The 21,872-nt window shown below is 39.8% G+C and overlaps 2 protein-coding genes across 3 annotated transcripts in view; one reads left to right on the top strand and one right to left on the bottom strand.

Moving 5' to 3' along the window:
- Positions 1–17,579, bottom strand: part of RBM10 (RNA binding motif protein 10) — a 32,627-nt gene extending 15,048 nt beyond the window's left edge. The window contains exons 1-6 of one of the 2 annotated variants that reach the window (XM_081954499.1): positions 17,471–17,579; positions 11,307–11,425; positions 7,255–7,441; positions 4,348–4,539; positions 3,923–3,992; positions 1,674–1,747 (exon numbers count right to left, since the gene is read on the bottom strand). In XM_081954499.1, the coding sequence (XP_081810625.1) occupies positions 1,674–1,747; positions 3,923–3,992; positions 4,348–4,539; positions 7,255–7,441; positions 11,307–11,323 (540 nt within the window). In that variant the 5' untranslated portion in view covers positions 11,324–11,425; positions 17,471–17,579. Of the gene's footprint in view, positions 1–1,673; positions 1,748–3,922; positions 3,993–4,347; positions 4,540–7,254; positions 7,442–11,306; positions 11,426–16,950; positions 17,087–17,470 lie in introns of those variants that run through there. The other variant, XM_081954498.1, reaches the window with a different exon arrangement.
- Positions 17,580–18,584: 1,005 nt separating this feature from the next.
- Positions 18,585–21,872, top strand: part of NDUFB11 (NADH:ubiquinone oxidoreductase subunit B11) — a 58,467-nt gene continuing 55,179 nt past the window's right edge. The window contains exon 1 of the mRNA XM_081936415.1: positions 18,585–18,804. Coding sequence (XP_081792541.1) covers positions 18,613–18,804 — 192 coding nt within the window. The 5' untranslated portion in view covers positions 18,585–18,612. The remainder of the gene's footprint in view (positions 18,805–21,872) is intronic.

Below are 21,872 nucleotides of genomic sequence, written 5' to 3'. Positions count from 1 at the left end.
AGAAATGCAGCCGTGCTGTGAGATATCACTATACAATACCTCTAGACCACTAGAATAACCTCTGTTGACCTTCTGCCCCACCATCTCTCTTTTCTTCTCTTTTTCCAACCCAGTACCACTGTGCCCCCACAATGGGCATATTTCCCTACCCGTTCCCTCATTCAATACAAATCTCTGCTACAGTAGTGTCAATTCCAGTTTAAGGGCATGCTTGGAGAAACGCTCAATCTCCCTTGAAAATGAAAACTTTTGGGAGAGATAATGGTAAATAAGATTTTAATAGTATGCACGTATCCACAGATGCTCAATGCTAGACTTCTATTCTGTTCTACCATACGCAACACCCCAATCCAACTGTCTACTCTAAATGTATATTCCCTAAATGGCCTATCAAAATTACTATTTTATTCAACTGCAAGGTCTCAACATTTGGTGAACACGTCAAACAATTATATGGGCATATAATCCAGGAGGACCAGACCACTTTCCAAAACCAATTCCTAAAAGCTGCTAAGTCAAGACCTAATTGACTAGAACCTCTTTCTGGTAAATGCAAGAACCTTGCCTATCTCTTGCCCACTGCCAACCTTCGGAGAGAAACACTACCAGTTTCACACATAGTTGTACAGTCTGTGCTTAAAAGGAAACCCTCACCATGTCTCTCAACTCAATTTTTCCACATCCCTCCCACATGTATCATCTCAGCCATGCTTGGGGCTACACATGTCAGCTCCCACTGGGGATGCGCACACGTGGCCCAACTATATTGTCAACACAAGAAAACAGGAAGAAAAGGAAATGGCAAAGGTAACTGCCACAGCTGCATAAACCCCAGGAAACCCAGTCAGGGCTAGGATTGCATTTTCATCCAGATTATAGTCGCTTGGAAATAAGAGTACAGTTTTAAACTAGTCAGAATAGACACAGTTTGGGTCTTAAAAACTTGGCATGTAACATCATCTCTGCTGTAAACCTACGATGCTAAAGAGAACATGGGGTCTTAGACAGAGAGACTGTCCAGAAACAGCTGTTGTGATAAAGGAGAGAAAAAAAACCTTCCTGGGGAAGTTTCCATTTTAGATTTGCACTCCTGTCATAATAATCTCTGGCAGATTATGGAGAAAAAGACACCTACTGACAGGTGGCCAGCTTCAATATCTACTGTTCAGCTACAGCTATAAACTTCCGGAGTCATACTGAGCATGCATATTTCCAGAGCAGGGAGAACATAGACAGGACTCATGATTTCCCAAGCCCCTATTTCTTACTGCTAGGAACTCCCACAATCCCCTTAATGTGGATCAGCATCTAAATTCCCCTGCTCAACTTGTCAGATCCCACTGTCATCCCCGTGGTGGAAATTAAATCCAGTTCTGACTTGCTGCCTGAATTTCTTAATGTCACTCTGAAGCCCTGTTTTCTTGAACCCCCCCTCCCCTTTTTTTCAGGTCATGAGTAGACCCTAGAAGTCAAACACCCAGTTCCCAGTACTCTGATTCCTGGAATTGTAAACAAGGCAAGATAGCTGACTTTCAGTTCTAGCTGCTCTTCCTAATCCCAGTTCAGTGATTCCCTAAGGGGGGACGGCATCTAGAATTTGTCACATGAACCAGGTGTTGAGATTGGTCATTAACAGTAGCAGTACTTGTGGGTTTCAAGTGCGGCAAAGCAACCTGATTGGCTTCCATCCATCGTGTAGCGTCCTGCAAGTGATTAAACTCGACGAAGGCGAAGCCCCGGCTCTGACCTGGAGGACAGCATTCAGATACAGACGCAGTGTGTTAGTCAACAGATCCAGCCAACATCACGCACCCCTGTTGCTGTACCAAATGGGGCAAGGGCAGGGCGCAGGGGAGAAAACAAGGTAGAGTGGGAAGGCACAGAAAAGGCACCCTAAGTTGCAAAATGGAGTGGTGCAGACTCAAATGCTGGTCACCAGCATCTCTTATGATCATTCCAGTAAAGTATTTTTGATGGACAGATGCTATTCACTGCTACTCAAACCATCTCGTTGTTTATTTTTCCTAGAACTGAGAAGAGAATTGTGGTGTCTCAACATGCTTACCGAAAGGATAAAGGACAAGAAGGAGAATACTGAAGAGATCCATTTCTAGCACTAATAGAGTCAGTTGTATTTTTTTTTTCATATTTTAAGAAATAGCTGGTTGAAAGAACTTATGCAGGAGGCTACATATGGCACTTGTCCCACTAACTTTGCTGTTTAGCTTTAGGGTGATTTAAAATAACCCCACGTAACAGGAGAGGATCAAGATAAAATGCTGCAGTCTGCTGAACTTGATTCTGAAAGAATTGGAATTAAATACCAGCTTAAAATTCATCTGATGACTCCATCAAGCACCCTTTCAATCTTATCGGTCCATCTGTCCAACAGAAACAACAATAGTCCATTTCTACTGCAATAAAGAACAATAAATGTTGCTTGCATAAATGTAACATAAATTCATGTGCCTAAATTGAGAGATGTTTATTAAAATTCCAAAAAGGCACCGATTCCCACTTTTTTCTTTAGTATCCCTGGAATTAAGATAAAATGTTGAAAGGGAAACCAAACTGACATTAGGTAACACCAGTCCACTAAATGGAAACGTTCAAGAGACTACGTTTTGTGAGTCTCTCTCTCTCTCTCTCTAAGTCTGCAATTCCAGCCTTTGTTGAAATATAAAGTTCATTTTGCATTGCAATTGTCCTCTCTTAGCCTCTGGTTGCCCATAGATGCAGGGTGCCTTTCTGTACCCTCCGGCTTGCAGTATCTGCCAGTCCACTTCAGGCCTTGAACAACAAGGGCAGATACGGAGGATATCATCAAAAACATAAACCTTGCTTTAAAATAAAGGAAGTGGGGGGGGGGAGAGAAAAGAAAGGTACACAGCCCTATCTCAGGGCCTGCAAGTGTGTGTGAGATAGGTAGGGAATAACCTTGGCAAGAAGAAGTATACTTACCTGCTTGATTAAACAACTTACTTTATTCTCAGAACAGCCCTACATTGTTTTGTTTTGGAGCAAACTAAAGAGATCTATTTTTATTCTTGCATATACCATACCCATCCAACCTGTTGGCAACCTGTCTTCCTTAATGCAGGCTGGCACTATTTATGGTTTATTAAACTTAGCAATGTCACTAATTAAGTACTGTATTCACACAGGTGCTTGACAATCGCCTATCCCATCACAAAAAAAGGCAAAAAAAAGCTAGGAGTTTTCTTAAATCCTTGGCGAATCACAAGTGCCTGGAGAATTATAGTTAACCTGGTGGGGGGTCAAAAGTCAGACACATGCCCAGGTATATGTTTCATCGGTAGCAATCTTAAAATGGAGTCGAATTCAGGCTGCAAAGATCTAAAAAGGCACACCGACGTATCTGATAAAATATGGTCAAATAGAAAGTGCAATATATAACCAAAAGGTTGTCTTCATCCTTTGCCATGTATTTGTGAAAGAGGCCAAGTAAGAAAGACAGAGCACAAGTAAGAATTCATCTTAATAGGAAAAGCAATATTGAACCACTAAACCTCCAAAGAGTCACACTTATGCAGAATACAGTGAAACTTGGAAATGACAGGCCACATCTTCTGCTCCTTTTTCAGGCCAATCTCACAGCAGAAGAACCCCTGAGGCCTACATTTATAGGATTTTGATAACAGACAATAGCACTTAAAGGACTACCTCTGAATCAACTGCTAACATCGGGAAGACTGACTTATCCTTATCACTGATTGGCAGATCCTAAATACCCTACAGCAGAAGCTACAATTGAGTACTTAATGCCACAGGGCAAAACTGCTCCACAAGCACACACGCACATAGCATACCACATTCTAGTTTGCAGTGTGTCAAATGCTACTTGAACCGTTACAATCATATCAAAAGAAAGGAGTAGAAAAAACTGTGAACAGAAGCTCACCTGAGGCTTTATTTCGCATCAGTCGCACCTCACGGGGCTGGAATCCATGTGCCTGCAGCTGAGCCCGGATCTACAAATGCAAAAAATCTGTTAATAATGCCAGTAACGGGAGGCTTTAATATAACAATCACTGAAGGAAGTCCAGTTGCCTCTTGAAAAAGCACTTTTGGGACAACTATGACCTGGACGACTGAGAAATTCCATTGACACTGAAAGTAGTAGTGAATGTTAATGAATTCTTGTATGGGCTGTTCCTACAAGATGCTGCTCAATTACAAATGCCAGTAATCCCAACCACCATGCCAATGGAGTTCAGTAACATTTGTTTAGTGTTTATTTGGATTTATATGCAAGGGGGCCTTACGTTCTCTATTCCTGAATCAAAGATCTCAAAACACACCTTTTAGCCCAAGCAACCAACTTACATCACTCTCAGTAGCAGATTGCGGTAACATCCTCAGCATGATGATACTGCTAGCCTTCTGTTCTTCTTCTTCTTGTTCAGTCCGATAGTCTTGGTCCCGGTAATCACCATCACCAGGAAATCCCAAATGCTCATTTGGGCTATCTCGTTTTCTGTGTTGTGTCTCTGATCCGGAGGAGGCCTCATAAGAATCCTAAGAAATAACAGCACAGAAGACAACACCTTAGCAGAGTGGAAGGCCAAGACTGACCTAGACAAAGAATCCCTCAAGCTTGCAGGCAAAGGCCTAGAAATGTACAGACAACCACGTTGCCCTCCGAGCATTCTGCCAAATAGACACCATGTTTTATGAACAAGCACTTATCTACAAACCCAGGTCCAGTGTCTCAATTATTTTGCATATAGTCCTACATGATTTCTTCATATAACCCGCAAGAGGGAAAATAAGGATGAATCCAACCAGACATCACTTATATCTGCTACTAAGGTCTACCTTGCGGTGGTAAGAGATGCAAAACACCATTGTTTCTTCACTTTTGTTGCATCTACAGACTGTTGCCTGGCAGCCCTGTTCAGGATCACCCGGTCTCTCCTGGGACAGGAGAGCTCAAGTGATCATCTCCAAGGCCATACAGAGGAATCTGTTGAACAACTGGCAATCAAAGTCGTTTGGATTCACTCCCAGCTGGAATGCATGTACGATGCACGTACATTAGAGATCCCTGGGGAAAGATCTTATATCCGATCCTGTGGGACCTGAGGAAGTGGACAGGGACATGCTATCACTGCAACCACCTGTCAATTAGATTCCTGTCCCTTCTGTTTGGTGACTGTCCGGTGGGTACAGGCAGTGATAAATTCTTCATTGCAGTCGAGGACATTTCCAGGATTTTTTAAAGGTAAAGGTAAAGGTTTCCCTCGCACATATGTGCTAGTCGTTCCTGACTCTAGAGGGCAGTGCTCATCTCCGTTTCAAAGCCAAAGAGCCAGCGCTGTCCGAAGAGGTCTCCGTGGTCATGTGGCCGGCATGACTAAACACTGAAGGCGCACGGAAAGCTGTTACCTTCCCACCAAACGTGGTTCCTATTTTTCTACTTGCATTTTTACATGCTTTCGAACTGCTAGGTTGGCAGAAGCTGGGACAAGTAACAGGAGCTCACTCCTGTTATGCAACACTAGGGATTCAAACCACCAAACTGCCGACCTTTCTGATCAACAAGCTCAGCAACTTAGCGATTGAGCTTCACTCGCTCATCAAAAAAAAATCTATCTCTTGATCCCAACTGTCTGGATAATTTTCATCTAGTCTCCCACTTTCCCTTTCTAGGGAAAATGGTAGAAAAGGTGGTGGCTTAGCAGCTTCAGAGGATTCTGGATGAAATGGATTATCTTGAACCCTTCCAGTCAGGATTCCGGCTGTTCTGGGGACAGAAATAGCACTGGTGGTACAGTGGTTAAAGTGTAGTATTGCAGGCAAACTTTGCCCCCACTGCCTGGAGTTCAATTTTGATGGGGCTCAAGACTCAGCCTTCCATCCTTCTGAAGTCAGTAAAAAAGAGGACCCAGATTGTTGGAGGCAATATGCAAATAATGCTTACACTGTAAACCATCCAGAGAGTGCTGTAAAGAGCTATGGCGGTATATAAGCCTAAATGCTATTGTTACTGTGGATATCTTTGGTGAGAGTGGTATGGGGTTAGTGCATTTGTCCTTGCTTTCCTTGACCTCTCAGCAGCCTTTGATAACCATGGTATCCTTTGAGGCTGGTTGCAAGGCTTGGGGCTGGGCGGCAGTCTTACACTGGTTTGTCTCCTTTCTCCAATGCAGGTCCCAATTGGTGTTGTTAGGAAATGAGAAGTAGAGCCCATGGCTGCTCCTTTGTGGCAGGGCTCAGTATTCTACTCCTTTCTAACATCTACATAAAGCCGTTGGGTGAGTTCATCCGCCACCATGAGATGAGGTACAATCAATACGCTAATGATACTCAATATTATATCTCCACTCCCAGGGATACAAATGCTGCTGTCACTGCTCTCTTGCAGTGCCTGGAAGCTGTGGGGATCTGAATGGGGGATTTTGGATGAGACCAAATGGCTTTGGGTGCACAGACCTTCAGGATCTGGGACTTTTAATATTTTTATTTCTGGAGGGCTTGTACTACCCCAGACCAACCTGGTGCACAACCTGGAAGTTCTCCTGGACTCATGACTCCTGCTTGAAGAGCAAGTGACAGTCATGGCTAGGAGAGCCTTTGCACAACTTCGTATTGTCTGCCAGTTGCACCTTTTCCTGGATTGGGAGTCCAGGAGAAGTGCCTTTTCTGCCATGGCTCCTGACCTTTGAAAGCATTGTCCCCCTCCAAAGTGAGATCAGCACCCACCCTTCCGAAAGGGCTTGAAGACCTGACTCTGCCAACTGGCCTAAGGGCCCCAATGGGATCAGATCATTCTGGTTAACAGACTAGATAACATTCCCTCTTCTCTTCCCCTACCCCCCCCCCCCCTGGCTGCATGCTTTTGCTTTCTTTCTTACCATCTTTGTCAATTTCAAATTAATGTAAGGTTTCTATTTATTGTTTTAACATTTTTATTAGTTTTTAATTATTATAAGCTGCATAGAGCTGCCTCCATGAGAGATGGGCGACATATATATTAAAGTAACAAATAGTAAATAATTTTGACCTCCCCACAATCAGCTCCACTTTGAACGGCATGGAATTTCCTTAGGGACTCTAAAGGATGAGCTGAAGGAATTCTTACTCACAAGGCAGCAATTATTCAAAGGCTCCAAGTTGTTGAATTGCTCAGAAAAGTCATTACTCTACTATTTCTGAGAAAACTGCATGAAGGTGACCATTAAATGAATAGGAGGTAAGATTTACTGGAAGGAGATTTTACCCTCCACTCACCTCCACACTGTGTTCTTCGGAGGAATCATCATAATCATTAGCAGGTTCCTGGCTGTTGAAATCTCTCAAGTAGGATCGATAATCCATATCTCTGTAATCATGGTCCCTCTGATTCCGGCCTTCTGAGTTTTCATCCTGAACCTGTTCAACAGCACCATATCGACCTGTCCGATCCCCACGGCCACCTCTACAGTGTACAAAAAGAAGAAACGTTAAAAAAGAATTGTAAAGTACTAGTACAACCACTGATTAAGAGGGGAGCACATGCCCTACTTAAACTTTCCGCTACAGCTTCCTAATACCACGATTGAAACAGAAAAAAACTGACAAAATGTATATTTAAAGAAGTCAGGGCTTCCAAAGAGTATTATTTCCCTTACTCTTGGGAAATTATTTCCCTTACTCTTACTCCCTTACTCTTTATATACTTGTATTTATCCATATAGCTGCCCATCTCACAATCAAGTCTTTCTGGGCAGAGCATACAACAAATCTGTATTTTTGTGTATGTGTTAAAACAACATATGCTGAGAGCTTGTGGCTTCTAAACAGTATTGACGTTATGCCCCATCTCTCCCAGGCAGCACGAGAGAGGGATTGAAGATGAGTGTTGTAGACTGACATTAGTTAAATGGCTATAACTTCTTCATTATGAACTAAAATCAGCAAGAGAGAATTGTTCTGGCTGCAAATTAAATTACTTGCATGCTAAAGTGCAATGAATAGGGTTGTTAAATGGAACTATATTCATGTTTGATGGTAGGTGGACACAAATCTTTGTGAAATCCTCTTCAGTAGTATGCTCAAACTAAGATTCCTAACAGAGTAGCTGTTCTTCACCTATTAAAGTTTATTGACTGTCACTCAACATATGCATGATATGTTTCATTCTCTATCCAGCAAGTTCTGCTGCTGCAGTGAATTGTTCTTAATCCTCATGAAGCAATCGATGGAAATCAGAGCATTCACTCCTACTGCATGTCCGTAATGATACTGGAAATCCCTTCTAACAGATATGATTGAAAGCAATTGTCCTGGTCAATTGAAAGGCAACAATTTAGGCTAACTCAGTCTTTAAAAAAATGATCCACTGATTGATTACTATTTTCTATACTTCTGTAACTTGGAAGGGTACATGAATGACGCTACAAGTTATGGTTTTTCATTTCTTTTTGCTGTTCTAGTGATGAGAAACGCAGGCAAAACTCAGCACAATAGTTTTCCTAGTACTGCCAAGCCCTTTCTATAGCTGCTTTCTCTGGTAGAGTGCATTAAGTGACTTTCTTGGGCTAAATCTTTTCTTTACAACATTAAGAACAGTGGGCAAATACAGTAGATTATATTGTTATCCACACACAATTCTCATACTGTATTGTTGCTTTGCCCCCAAAAGGCTCCACTATATTTGTAAGCCAGCTCACAAAGTTTCATGTTCATCATTACAGACTATACATTCTTCCTATTCTACTAATAATGATGTTGAAATTAATGATGATTAAAGAGAGACTGGCCTTAATTTAGCTATTCATTTAGTTTTAATAAATTATGTGCCATCAAGTTGCTTTCAACACCTAAGCAATCATATAGGTAGATTTTGTCCACAACAATCTATCTCTAATCTGTTCCTTTGGATCTACTTTTTTGGGTAGACACATCATGGCATTTGAATAAGTTTTCCAAGGTCTTCATGGCTGCTCTACCAAGTACTAACATGTTGCATATTTCTTGACTGTTTATTCCTTTACTGTTGATGGTTGACCCTAAAAAGCAGAAGCTATCCACCATTTCAATAAGTCCATTGTCAATTCTAAGGCTGGTTGTTCTACCTTGTTGTCATTAATTTGGTCTTTATCCCATTTTTTCAATGTGCTGCTTGACTTAGTACTAAGGTTTGGTGATCCTGTGCATTTTTGACTATCAGCGTAGTGTCAACAGTGGTAGCAGATTATTAAATCCCCCCCCCCCCTCCTATTTTAAAACCACATCCATCTTCTACCAGTCCAGTCCTTCCCTTAATACATATTCTGCATATTGGTTGAATAAATAAGGGATGAGTATTCAACTTGTGATACTCCTAGAGTCAATTTGTTTCACCATGTTCTGTTTGGACTGTGGCTTCCTGATCTGTATCTAAATTTCTCGTGAGGACAATGAGATGTTCTGAGATTTCCATTTTTCTGAGCATATTGCACAAATTGACACAATTAAAGGCCTTTCTGTAATAGATGAAGCACATACTGACATCTTCTTGATATACTTTGACATTTCAGTTATTCAGCATGCATCAGTAATAATGTCCTGTATTGCTTGGTCTTCTCTAGGCCAGACTGAACATCTGGCAATCTCCTTTTCCATGTAGGTCTCTAATTTGTGTTGGATGACTCTAAGTATTATTTTGCCAGTATGTGAAATTAAAGTTATTGTACAATAGTTTGCACACTGCAATATTTTTTTTGTATTGGAACATGCCGTATTTTTTGAAGTATAGGACACACCTTTCCCTCCCTAAAAGAGCGTCAAAATGTTGGTGCATCTTATACACCGAATACAGCCATTTTTGGCCTCCCGAAGCCCCACCTCCCCATCCCATTTTTGTGAAAAATGGGCCGTTTTTCACAAAAACGGGGGCGTTTTTGCCTTCCACTATCCCCCAGAAGCACTCTGCAGGCTTCAGCAGGGCTGGGGGAAGGGAAAAATGCCCCCGTTTTGGTGAAAAACAGGGGGCAGTTTTGCTTTCCCCCAGCCCTACTGAAGCCTGCAGAGTGCTCCTGGGGGCCGGGGAGGACAAAAACTTTTTTTCCTTGCTTATCTCTTCGAAATCTTGGTGCGGCTTATACACCGGTGCGTCTTATAGTCGGAAAAATACGGTAGGTTGACCTCTTTTAATCGGTTTGCCCCGTGTCATTCTTCAGATTTACTGGCATAACTTGATTAGGACTGGGGTTTTTGTTGTTGCTTACCATTTTTAGTGGGTATTCCATCAGTTCTTGCAGCTTTCCAATTTAGTAATGACTGGAGTGCTGATAAAATATCATCTTCTAGTACTAGAGGTTGTCATAAACAAGGAATATCTTCTCTAAGTTATCTTAGATGTTGACACCTCTACTGTATAGTATTTCAATATACTCCTTCCAACTTCCTTTGATCTCCTTTGAATTAGGTGTCACTTGTAGTGTCCTTTAGGACAGTGGTCACCAACTAGTGGTCCACGGACCACTGGTGGTCATGAGAAAATGTTTGTGGTCCGTTGAAAAATTATTTGTATTTTTTATATTGCACTAAATACTATTGATCTTTTTTAAAAATTCATATTGGGATTTAAAATTATGAATTTAGTGGTCCCTGAGATCCGAAAGGTTGGTGACCCCTGCTTTAGGATACTAATTTGAAGTTAGAACTTTCTTTTTAAAAGACAATCATTTTTTCTGTTTCTTTTCAACTTCAATGTCTTTATAAATGTTGCTTAATAGTGCTTCTCATCTCTTCAAACAGCTCTCTGAAACTTATTTGTCTTTCTTGGCTTCTTGGCAATTTTCATGATGTATTCTGACACCCAGTTTTTTCTTCTTCTTTTTCAACAACCTCTTTTCACATTCATGTTTAAGTTCATTCCATAATTTCTCTGATTCTCTATCAATGAAGATCAGGACTTCAAAGCGATTCCTGAAACTTTTCTTGAAAATTGGTGGTATATAATCAAGATCATAACCTGGAAACTGATTGGCTTTCTTCTTTTTTAGCTTAATTTGAAGTAGTTCATGGTTTGTTCCACAGTCAGCACCTGGTCATACTTTTGATGATACAATTGAGTTCCTCCTATTATGAGCAATAATATAGTCATGATTTCTATATATTATATCTGGTCAAGTCCATATATAGAGGCATCATTTTGGTAGTATAAAATTTAACAGGCTGATCCTAAAATTAGCACTGATTTCTTTTCACAACTTCTTTGTTTAACAGCATTGCTTATCTAACTCGAGCAATTCTAAAGAAAAAGAGACACAACATATTTCTTCCTAGGCTGTAAAGTAATTGAAAGAATACTTTACCTTCTCTCATACTCCATTGCTATCTGTGAAGTACAAATCCCTCAGGAATCTTCCAGCACAAACCTTTCAATGGGTAACTGCCATTCCAGAAGGTCATAAGAAGTGGATTATAAAGATTTCTGTAGGGAAAATAGAATACAATGTTTTTATTCAAATGCTCATGTAGTTTATAATCCCAGCAGCAGTACATTCTAAAGCAACTTTAAAACCAAAATGTTTCCAGCTTAATGTGTACAGGCTGCATAATTTTTAAATTAATTGTATTTCATATTTTGAAGGAAGTGAAAAGAATGTGAGTAAAAAAATTCAGAACATGTAAACAAAAGAAATAAGATACAGATAATTATCCTGATTGAACTCTGGATTGAACACACTTGGTTAATGCAGTACTAATCACTGACAAAACTATGAACAGTAAAGCAATGCATTCGATCAATAGTAAAACTGGAAGATCTGATTGAGATATAATTCTGTAAATAAGAAAAACAAAATTCTGGATATGGCATAAATCCATATACTGTATTATAATGCAAGAATGATTACAAGTTCTCAAATCTGCAATTCCGCATAGCAGTAACCCACAATTTCACAAAAATTCCAGTTATTATCTTCAACTTTGCAAATACTATTAACATAAACATAAATCTAATGTCTCATTGCTAGAATCAGCTAAGTATGTAACTAAGGTCAAATTTCCATCACTTGTTATTATTACATAATGTGGAGAATTCTTTTGTAAACTGTTAAGATGGAAAATGGTATGATTTCAGAAAACATAGGCAGATAAGGACAGACCACTAATTTTCCCACTCAGATCCATCCCATTTCTTGAGCTCCAGAAAGAGACTAAATTCTAATCTTTCATGTATTCATACTAGTTAAAACTTTACATATGTATTCTTAGTTTTTTAGTAGAATGGCTATCTGACTTTGAGTACATAATACTGTGTTTTATCAGTCAGATAATCATCTGCATGTTTATGTTTGAAACAGATTTAGAAAGATTTATGGTCTAAAAGCACTCTGAGTCTCAGTACACAAAGCCTCCACTAACATGCAAAAAGAAAATCCTTTCAGAGTAGAAACATTCTGTTATTCTCTTGTAGAATTCCAGAAGTAATTCTATTTTTAGAGAGCAATTGCTTATGAAAACTAAATTCCATGAATTTTCAACATGGAAAACAACAAATCCAGGTAAGTCAAAATTGTGAATTCTTTACGAGCGCCATAGCAAATGTTACCCTCACTTTATAGTAATTGAGTTGGGAGTTGCCGCTGCTAATTGACCTAGATGCAAAATGCAACATGACCATGTCACTTAGCAACAATTCCAATAGTCCCAGTTGCCATCATTAAGCAGGGACCACACATGACCATGACTTCCAACCTCTCTATTGACTTTGCTGGTGGGAACCCAGCAGGGAACATTGGAAATCACAGTCACATGACCAGGGAACACACTGTAATGACTGGAACTCCGAGGACCAGTTATAAATCCCCTTTGTTCAATGCAGTTACCAAGTTTGAACGGTTGCTAATCAATTAGCCATACCCCAAGGACCACCTGTACTTTACTACCGTTATTCACATACTCACTATAATGATTCTCATGAGGACCCGGAATTCATCTTTTAAGAAATAAAAATGTTGTCATCCCTGCCAGATAAATGTATGGGCCTTTGTAAGACCTATGCTTGGCTTACTAGTTCCCATTCGTCTAGTGTTAATTTAAAGGCAAGGTACAATTAAATCATCACAAAACTGCAGCTTTTATTGTAGTGGCACAGTGGCTAGAATGCAGTAGTACAGGCTAACTCTGCCCACAGTGTGGAGTTTGATACTCATGGGCTCAAGTTTGACTCAGCCTTACATACTTCCAAGGTTGGTAAAATGAGGATCCAGATTGTTGGGGGCAGTATGCCAACATACTGAGAGGACTCAGAGAGTACTGTAAAGCACAATGGATTGGTATATAAGTCTAAGTGCTATTACTAATGGAATTTGAGACGTACAGAGGATATAAATATTGCCAGAGTTTCTTTGCACATGCATGACTATTATTCTATGGTCTGCTTTCTTATTCACTTCAAGATACAAAAGGTTTTACTGCCACATCTTTAGAACAGAAGTCCAAATCAAAGTTTAATAACCAAACTAATTAAAACTGACCAAGAAAGAAATTCCCAGTGGCCAAATCAGTCACTACATCTCTTATTTCCCATTAGTATCTTATCCTCTGATGTTTAATTTAAATCTAATCAAAAATGTTTTAAGACTTCCACTCTGTCTTCCTTCCCAAGCATGTCAGAAGAAATATACATTTGCAGATCAGCATGCTGAGATTCAGTGACTGTGAATTTTTATTTTTTTAAGTTTGAGTTTGAAAATGTATGTTTAACTTCATTGGTTTATCTCATAGGTTAAGCATAATATAGTTTGGCTTTTGCTTAGTTAGATCTAAGAATCTAATGTGATTTAAGAACCAAAGTTATATCTTATTGCTGAAAATAGCATCAGGTTTCATGTACCAAGTATCACTTTTTTTAAAAACCTCCAGAATCTCACATTAAAGTTTTGGAGGATTTGCTCATCTTCCAAAATTTTGATTACTTTGTCTTAATTTTGATGTTTTGAACTTACTTTGATGAGAATAGTTAGACTGTCAATTACTGGCTTAATATCTAGTACAAAATAAACATTTTTTTAAATTAATAAAGCCATTCTGTCAGTGCTTCAAGTTAATCTGGACCAAAACCAAAACCATGAGTAGCAATACTATTTTTATTGTGGGGTTACAGTAACAAAGTCTTGCAAATCTGAAAGCACTTCTTCACTGCCTTGCTTTTACTTTTCAGAGAATTAAGGGGATGGGTCTCTTTTGAAACATTTCCCATGCCCTCATTTCCTTCCACTGAGATATCTCTTGTCTGACTATTGTCTAAGCTGAAGCTCTTCCTCGTCTCCCAAGATCATTCTCACAGCCTCATTAAACATTCTATAAGTGAATGTTTATTAAACAGCAGTACTGTATACATAAAATATATATCCACATGTGTCCATCTGTGGATAAGACAACCCTCAATTTTTAAACCAAAATATCATGAAAAATGTGACACCATCAAATAAGGCATACCTCAAAAGTTTTGTATTTTTTTTCAAAAAAATCACAATTGACTTATCTACAGGTAGTGCATTCTTCATTATCATTTTGGTTAAAAAAGCAAGGATCTGCTTAGATGTAGATGGAGTTATCCATGAGTGTGTACATGATACAGGGGTACTGATGAAAAAACCCAGCATATATATAAAACCAATGTTTTGCAACGAGTTGGAAAGGAATAAAAATAAGCCAAAGTATGAAGACATCAGATACAAAGAGAAAAATATATAGCTAAATTTAATTCATATCAAATCATTCACTGAATCTCTCCATATCCTTCTATCACACCAACCTTATTTTTATTACTTTCACACACTGCTTTTTACATTTCCTTTTATTATTTAATTCTCAACTGTTTCCTTTGAAGGATCTTTACCAACTCCATCCAACCAGCCATGACTACTTTCACAATCTTTCTCTTTTTCTCTTCCTTTTTATATTGGATTTGTGATTCAGTCTCATTCTCTCTATGTCACTAAATCATCCAAACATGTGGAAGATTCTCATTATTTGTAGTAATCGTGTTGTATAAAGTCACAGTGAAAAACTGAATTAGCAAATACTGAAACCTCAACTTGTATAACTCAATTTTTATTTTATTTTTTGCTTTTCTCCATAACCACAAATGACCGTGAAAGCGCCATGAGTATTGATTTTGTGGTTAGGGTTAGGGTTTCGGCAATAGGTATATTTGCAAATACAGAATCGTATAACAAGAATCAACTGTTGTTTGCTGCAATCATACCTTTTGGACTCCTCAATTTCAATAGCTCATATATTACCCACTTCTTTTTATCAATATTATAATCCTAACATTTCTCCATCCCTTTTCCTATATTTATTAAATATTCTACCAAGATACAGAAATCATTCTACTTGTTCTAGTTTATATTCATATAAAAGTTAAATATTAAACTTAAATCAAGTTTAGGAACAGTGAAATATGGAAGACTCCATTCCCATCAAGTACTGCAGCTTGAACCATGAATTCTCAATTCTCAGAAAACAGAAATAACAAGAGTTGGAAGGGACCCTCAAGATCTTCTAGCGGCTAGCCCAACCCTGCTTGGAACACACCTATCATGTCACCCACGTTCTTCTGTTCACTAGACTAGACATAACCAATTCCTGCAACCGTTCTTCATACCATTCTTTTCCCCCTGAAAACCACCACTCTGCTAAACAAATAATTCCCTCACCACTTTCGAACTATTCACTAAGGCTGCATTACTTCTCATCATTCCTATCACCCATCTCCTCCCATTTATGACTGCATGACTCACTTTGCTTGCATCCTTACGATTTATATTGATATTGTTTGTACCCTATGACTATAAGCGCTGTACCTTATGATTCTTGACATATGTATCTTGTATTTTTATGTACAGAGAGCATATGCACGAAAGACAAATTCCTTGTGTGTCCAATCACACGGCCAATAAAGAATTCTGTTTTACTCTCCAGCCCCCTAATCATCTCTGCTGCTTTTTTCTGCAGTTTCCAGAATTTCAACATCTTTTTGATAATACAGCGCCCAAAGCTAGATGTAGTACTGTATTCTAAGTGTGGTCTTACAGTATTAAGGCTTCATAAAGTGGTGCTAAACGTCCGTTTCTGCTTGAAAATATTTGTCAATTCATAGGTGATACCTTGCTCAGTAGTAGTAACTGTGAAAGGGATCTTGGAGTCCTAGGGGACAACCATTTAAATATGAGCCAGCAGTGTGCAGCAGCTGCCAAAAAAGCCAACACAGTTCTAGGTTGCATCAACAGAGGGATAGAATCAAGATCACGTGAAGTGTTAATACCACTTTATAATGCCTTGGTAAGGCCACACTTGGAATACTGCATTCAGTTCTGGTCGCCACGATGTAAAAAAGATGTGGAGACTCTAGAAAGAGTGCAGAGAAGAGCAACAAAGATGATTAGGGGACTGGAGACTAAAACATATGAAGAACGGTTGCAGGAACTGGGTATGTTTAGCTTAAGAGAAAGAAGGACTAGGGGAGACATGATAGCATTGTTCCAATATCTCAGGGGTTGCCACAAAGAAGAGGGAGTCAGACTATTCTCCAAGGCACCTGAGGGTAGAACAAGAAGCAATGGGTGGAAACTAATCAAGGAGAGAAGCAACTTAGAATGAGGAGAAATTTCCTGAGAGTTAGAACAATTAATCAGTGGAACAGCTTGCCTCCAGAAGTTTTGAATGCCCCAACACTGGAAGTCTTTAAGAAGATGTTGGATAGCCATCTGTCTGGAATGGTATAGGGTTTCCTGCCTAGGCAGGGGGTTGGACTAGAAGACCTCTAAGGTCCCTTCCAACTCTACTATTGTATTGTATTGAACAGAAGACACTCCTAGATACGGGTGGGCTTGTCACATTAAAGAGAGCAATATTACCAGCAACTGGCAAACTGGGGGTTCTTTGTTATGATATGCTGCATATACAATTCTCAAGTGTTACAGACTTAACTGCCTCTCTTACATTTCCTGGCCTTTTAGCTCCTGTTTCAACGTTCCGCTTTGAAGCCAGCCTTTCGCAGGATCTGCCCTTCCAATCCCCAGAGAAAACAAGATCCTCTAGATCTCAAAAGCTTGTTCTACGATCGATGTGTGTTGACCTGCCACAAAAAAAAAAAAAAAACCCCACGTCCATATACAAACAGGGCATAGGAAGCGAGCCCAGGTCTCTCTCAATAGGAGCTTTTCGGGGGCTCCCACCCTCGTATTAACTGGGCAGGTTTCCCCTTCCACACATTTCGTATTCGGGAACGGGGGTCAAACATTGGGAGGGTATTTCAACCGCCAGGGAAACATCAAGCGAGCTTTGGATCGGCTTCCGCCAGGCTCCAAAGCTGGGCGGTTTTCTTCTCGACCAGGAGGGAGGAACGACGCTTTTCCCGGGGCTGCCTGCGGCGCCTTGAGAGAGTCCCAGCTTACACCGCCCCGTCCAGGCCACCAAGCCCCACCTTCCTCGGCCTCTCCTTTCCTACCGCCTTCCTCACCTGGCGAACGAACAGCTTCCCCGGGGCTCGCGCGACCACCGAGCCACCCGTCTCGCCTCGCAAAATGGCGGCGCTCCTCCAAGCCACCTTCCTTCCCCCTCCCCTCCCCGCGCCTCTTTCCCGAGACTCCCTTCGTCACGGTCGTCGTCGGTGACACCGGAGCGTTCCGACCGCCTTCCTCGTTTCCACCTCCCCCAGCGCGCCAGAGAAGCCCGTCCGCGCGCACCCATTGGCTTGCAAGCCGTCGTAGTAACGGCCCGCTCTGGGTTAGGATTGGTAGGAGGCTCCGTCGCTCGAGCTCTGGTTTCCTCGCTCGCCTTTCTGGCGCCGTCTCGCTGAAGCTGGTCCTCCGGACTGCTGGGATTTCGTTTGCTTTGATTTCGTTTCTCTGTCGGCAGTTGCGGATAGGTTTTGGAGTTAGTTGGAGCCTTCGAAAGATCGGCTCCTGTTTGCAAAAACTTCTGCAAAAGGAGTAGCTGTGCGGAACAGCTCCGTAATACAACAACAACAATAGCAACAACAATAATACTTTATTGTCAGTGCACAACATATGTACAATGAGATTGGTTGAGCTTCCTCAGGGCACTCCACAACACAATACAACTCACCGTGAAGACAAAAAGTCCCTAACTTTAAAGTCCCAATAAATCATATTTACAAACATCCAATCCTATTGCACTAGTGGGAACATGTTACACATAACCATCCGTTTCTGCCACAAAGGTGCTTTTTCAGGAGCCAACTAGACTTTCTTGTTTTTTTCTTTCTTTGAAGACGTTTTGCTTCTCATCCAAGAAGCTTCTTCAGTTTTGACAGGCTAGTGGGGAAGCTTCTCAGAGCTGAAGCGGCTTTGCTGGCCGAGGAATTCTGGGAGTTGAAGTCCACAAGCCTTAAAGTTGCCAAGGTTGGAGACCCCTAATCTAAATAGTATTTAGTCATACATCATCACAAAGGCTTTCTCTATCGGGGGCTGTTATTTATTTATTTATTTATTTTAAAGCATCTCTTTGCAGTTCCGAGATATCCGTCTGATCTATCACTGCCGTATCCAGACTAAACAAATACAAACAATAGAGCGTGAAGCATTCGGTTTCTTCCTCCTAGCGCAACTTTCGGAGGACCAGGTTCCGCTTCCGGTTAGAATGTCGACCATGGCGGCGTTGCGGAGGCTGGCGGGCTCGCAGAGGTTGCTGGGGTTACCGGTTCGTTCGGTCTCCTCCGGCCAAACAGTGAACCCCGCGGTCTCTGCCCGGATCTCCCCGGCCTCTCGCCCTATGGACGTGGTTGAGTGGCACCCAATTGAGAAGGAAGAGGAGAAGAGCCCTTTCGTCAAGGTGAGAACTGTCAGAGGGGAGAGAGCTAAAAGGGCAGTGGGACACTAAGGGGCAGCCGAGTACGGGTTTCCTTCCGTTTCTGTTTGAAAAGGAGGTGCGATTTCTTTTCCTTTTTTCTTTTGGAAAGAGACTTCGTTTTCTAAGAACATCTTTCTGTGATATGGTGTTCTCTGGGTAAGTCGGGCTACAGGATTCTCAGCCAGATATTTGGGCAGCGATTTTGCCGACACGTCTGGAGCTTTCTGAAATGTAGAAATGCCTATCCTGGAATTATGAGTATTTATTTATTTATTTTATTGTATTTATTTAGTTTGTCACTCATGTACAAGATAACAGGAATAAGAATAAACATGAATATGAACACAGGAAATGGGGACAGTAGGACAGGGACGTTAGGCAGGTGGTGCACTTATGCACCAGTTTGTAACAAACAGTCCCTGTTTGTAGCTGCAAAATAGTACCCTTAATGCTAAACCTGTGTCCAAAGGATGCAGCTACAGGCATCCTTGACTTACAAGTTAGTTTAGTCACCATTCGCACCTAAAGCAGCACTGAAAAAACTGATTTTTGACCATTCTTCACACTTACAACGTTGCAGCATCCCCATAGTTATATGATTTACATTGCGTGACAACTGACTTACATTTATGACATTTGCAGTGTTCTGGAGTCATGTGATCTCCTTTGGCATCCTTCTGACAAGCTATGGGGAAACCAGATTCACTTAACCATGTTACTAATTTAAGAACTGCAGTTATTCACTTAACAAATGTAGGAAGTGGTAAAATGGGGCAAAACTCACTTAACAAATTTCTCACTTAACAACTTAAATTTTGGGCTCAATTGTAGTCATAAATTGAGGATTACCTGTACTGGAGTAAGTGTAGGGTAATAAGAGTATTTGAAGGAATTTGCCCAAGAGTGCATCCTTTATGCTTTCACTCAGGATTTGTGTTGAAGGGAGAGATGGGAAAACTAGTGCTATATATTTTCTTCACTCTGTTAAGTGAAAATGTTAGTATGTCTCATTTCAGTCTTTCAGAATCCTGAATTGCTGATATGATCACTAGAGAAGGTTGTTAAGTTTAGGCTGTAGTTTTGAAACAGTTCTTTCTTTTTTCTTTCTATTTTAGAGAGCCATTATGTCATAGAATTATCATTGGAAAGAATCTTGAAAATCGTCATCTCCAAACCATATTCAGTGCAATATACAACCTCAACGTCAGTGGGAGATAGAAGGCTCTTGATTTTTACAAATATTAATCAAATTGCTGTCACAACATAAAAGAATCATGAACAAAGACAAATGATTCCAATTTTTCCCTCTAGTATATTGTTTAAATTGAAGCCTAAGATAGCACCATAATATCTAAATAATATTCACTTGTTGATTAGCATTATGCCATGCATATTTTTACATTATAGTAGGCTTGCTTTTTCAAGGTATAGCCCCTGGGATTGAATACAATTAATACTCATTCTTTCTCACAGGCAGGCGGGATGTTTTGGTCAGGTATTTAATTCTTAGTTTCATTCCCATTTATAAATCAGTATTTTCACAGTTTGCAGAATTGATTATGTGAAATATGTATGAGTGCAGTCTTTTAAAATAAAATTTCATTCAATTATATGGGATTTTAACATTCTCACTTATCTGGAAATAAATACCATCTTCGAAGTTATTTTTCAGGAACATTCATAAAAGTGTCCTATAAAGTACAATTGTGATATATTGAAACAAGCCTTGCTTTCATGCAGTCTATTAACCACCAAAATCTCTTATGTGCCTGCATGATTTAAAAACTAAAAAACCACAAATGATAAAAAAATAACTAGATCCAGGGGAGCAGGAGTTCCAACAGTAGCTAATTTGTTCATTGTAGCGTATTGTTAAAAAAAATAGCAACAATGGGATCTTGCAGTGAGCAAAAATGAGGTGAACTGTATAATCAAATGTATACAGTATTATTTTAATAGAAGAGTATATAAATGTTTTTTTTTCCCTTCCATACAGTTGTGACAAATTGTAGAGTTTGCCTGGACAATCCCTACAGTTTTACTGGCCAGATTTTTCCCGAAGTGGTTTGCCATTGCCTCCTTCCTGTGGCTGAGAGAAAGTAACTAGCCCAAGGTCACCCAGCTAGCTTTGTTCCTCAAAAGTGGAATTAGAACTCATTCTCCCATATTCTAGCTTAATATTTTAACTGCTACATTAAACTGGGTCTCATAAATGCTGTAGCTGGTTGCAAATAATATAAGACAAAAGAGAGAATTAAAATGAAGGAAGTACAGGCAAAAAATCAGTATGTATATTAAATAATGATTTTTTTAACTATATACTTTCCATAATTATCTGTTAAAGATAGACATGAGGTTTGTGAGCATTATATAAACATCTATTCATTCATCATCTGATTTCTTTTTCATAATCTTAATATACAATTTAGATATTGGCTTCCTATTTTACACCAATTCTAATAGTTCGTTTAAAGCAGCATGTTGTATGAGCCTAAACAAGCCATGGCATAGTGTGAACCTGTCTATATGATTCTCTACTCAGAAATAAAACTTAATTCGTTGAATGTGGCACATATTGGGAGCGGACCAGAGTTGATTGGAAGATAGGCAGCTATATAAATGTTTTAAATAAATTAAAACTGAACACCAAATATTTTACATAAATAAAATGTAAACTGTTCTTTGTATATATTTTTCTTTTCGCCATACCAAGCCACAACTTCAAAAAGTATAATTTTTTATTAAAAGGGTGATTGTGTCTTCAGTTTTTATTATGCTTGTAAAATTTATTAAAATCAACTGTTTTAAAGAAAATAAGAATTGTACTTTATATCTGTATGGATACCTTTATCTGGTTACAGTTATCCAATTGTATGTTTTAAAATGGACTAGACTTGGACTAGAAGACCTCCAAGGTCCCTTCCAACTCTGCTATTGTATTGTATAAAATGAAAAATTCTAAAAGGAATTCAGAGAATAAAATGTAAGGCAGGGAATTCTGAGAGGTCCAACTTTTGGGTGGTTATTATAAAGCTAACTACTATCATTGC

The sequence above is a fragment of the Natrix helvetica genome (genome assembly GCF_964273705.1).
Source record: "Natrix helvetica genome assembly, chromosome: 1".
Lineage (NCBI taxonomy): Eukaryota > Metazoa > Chordata > Lepidosauria > Squamata > Natricidae > Natrix > Natrix helvetica.
This window is presented reverse-complemented; position numbering and strand designations above follow the sequence as displayed.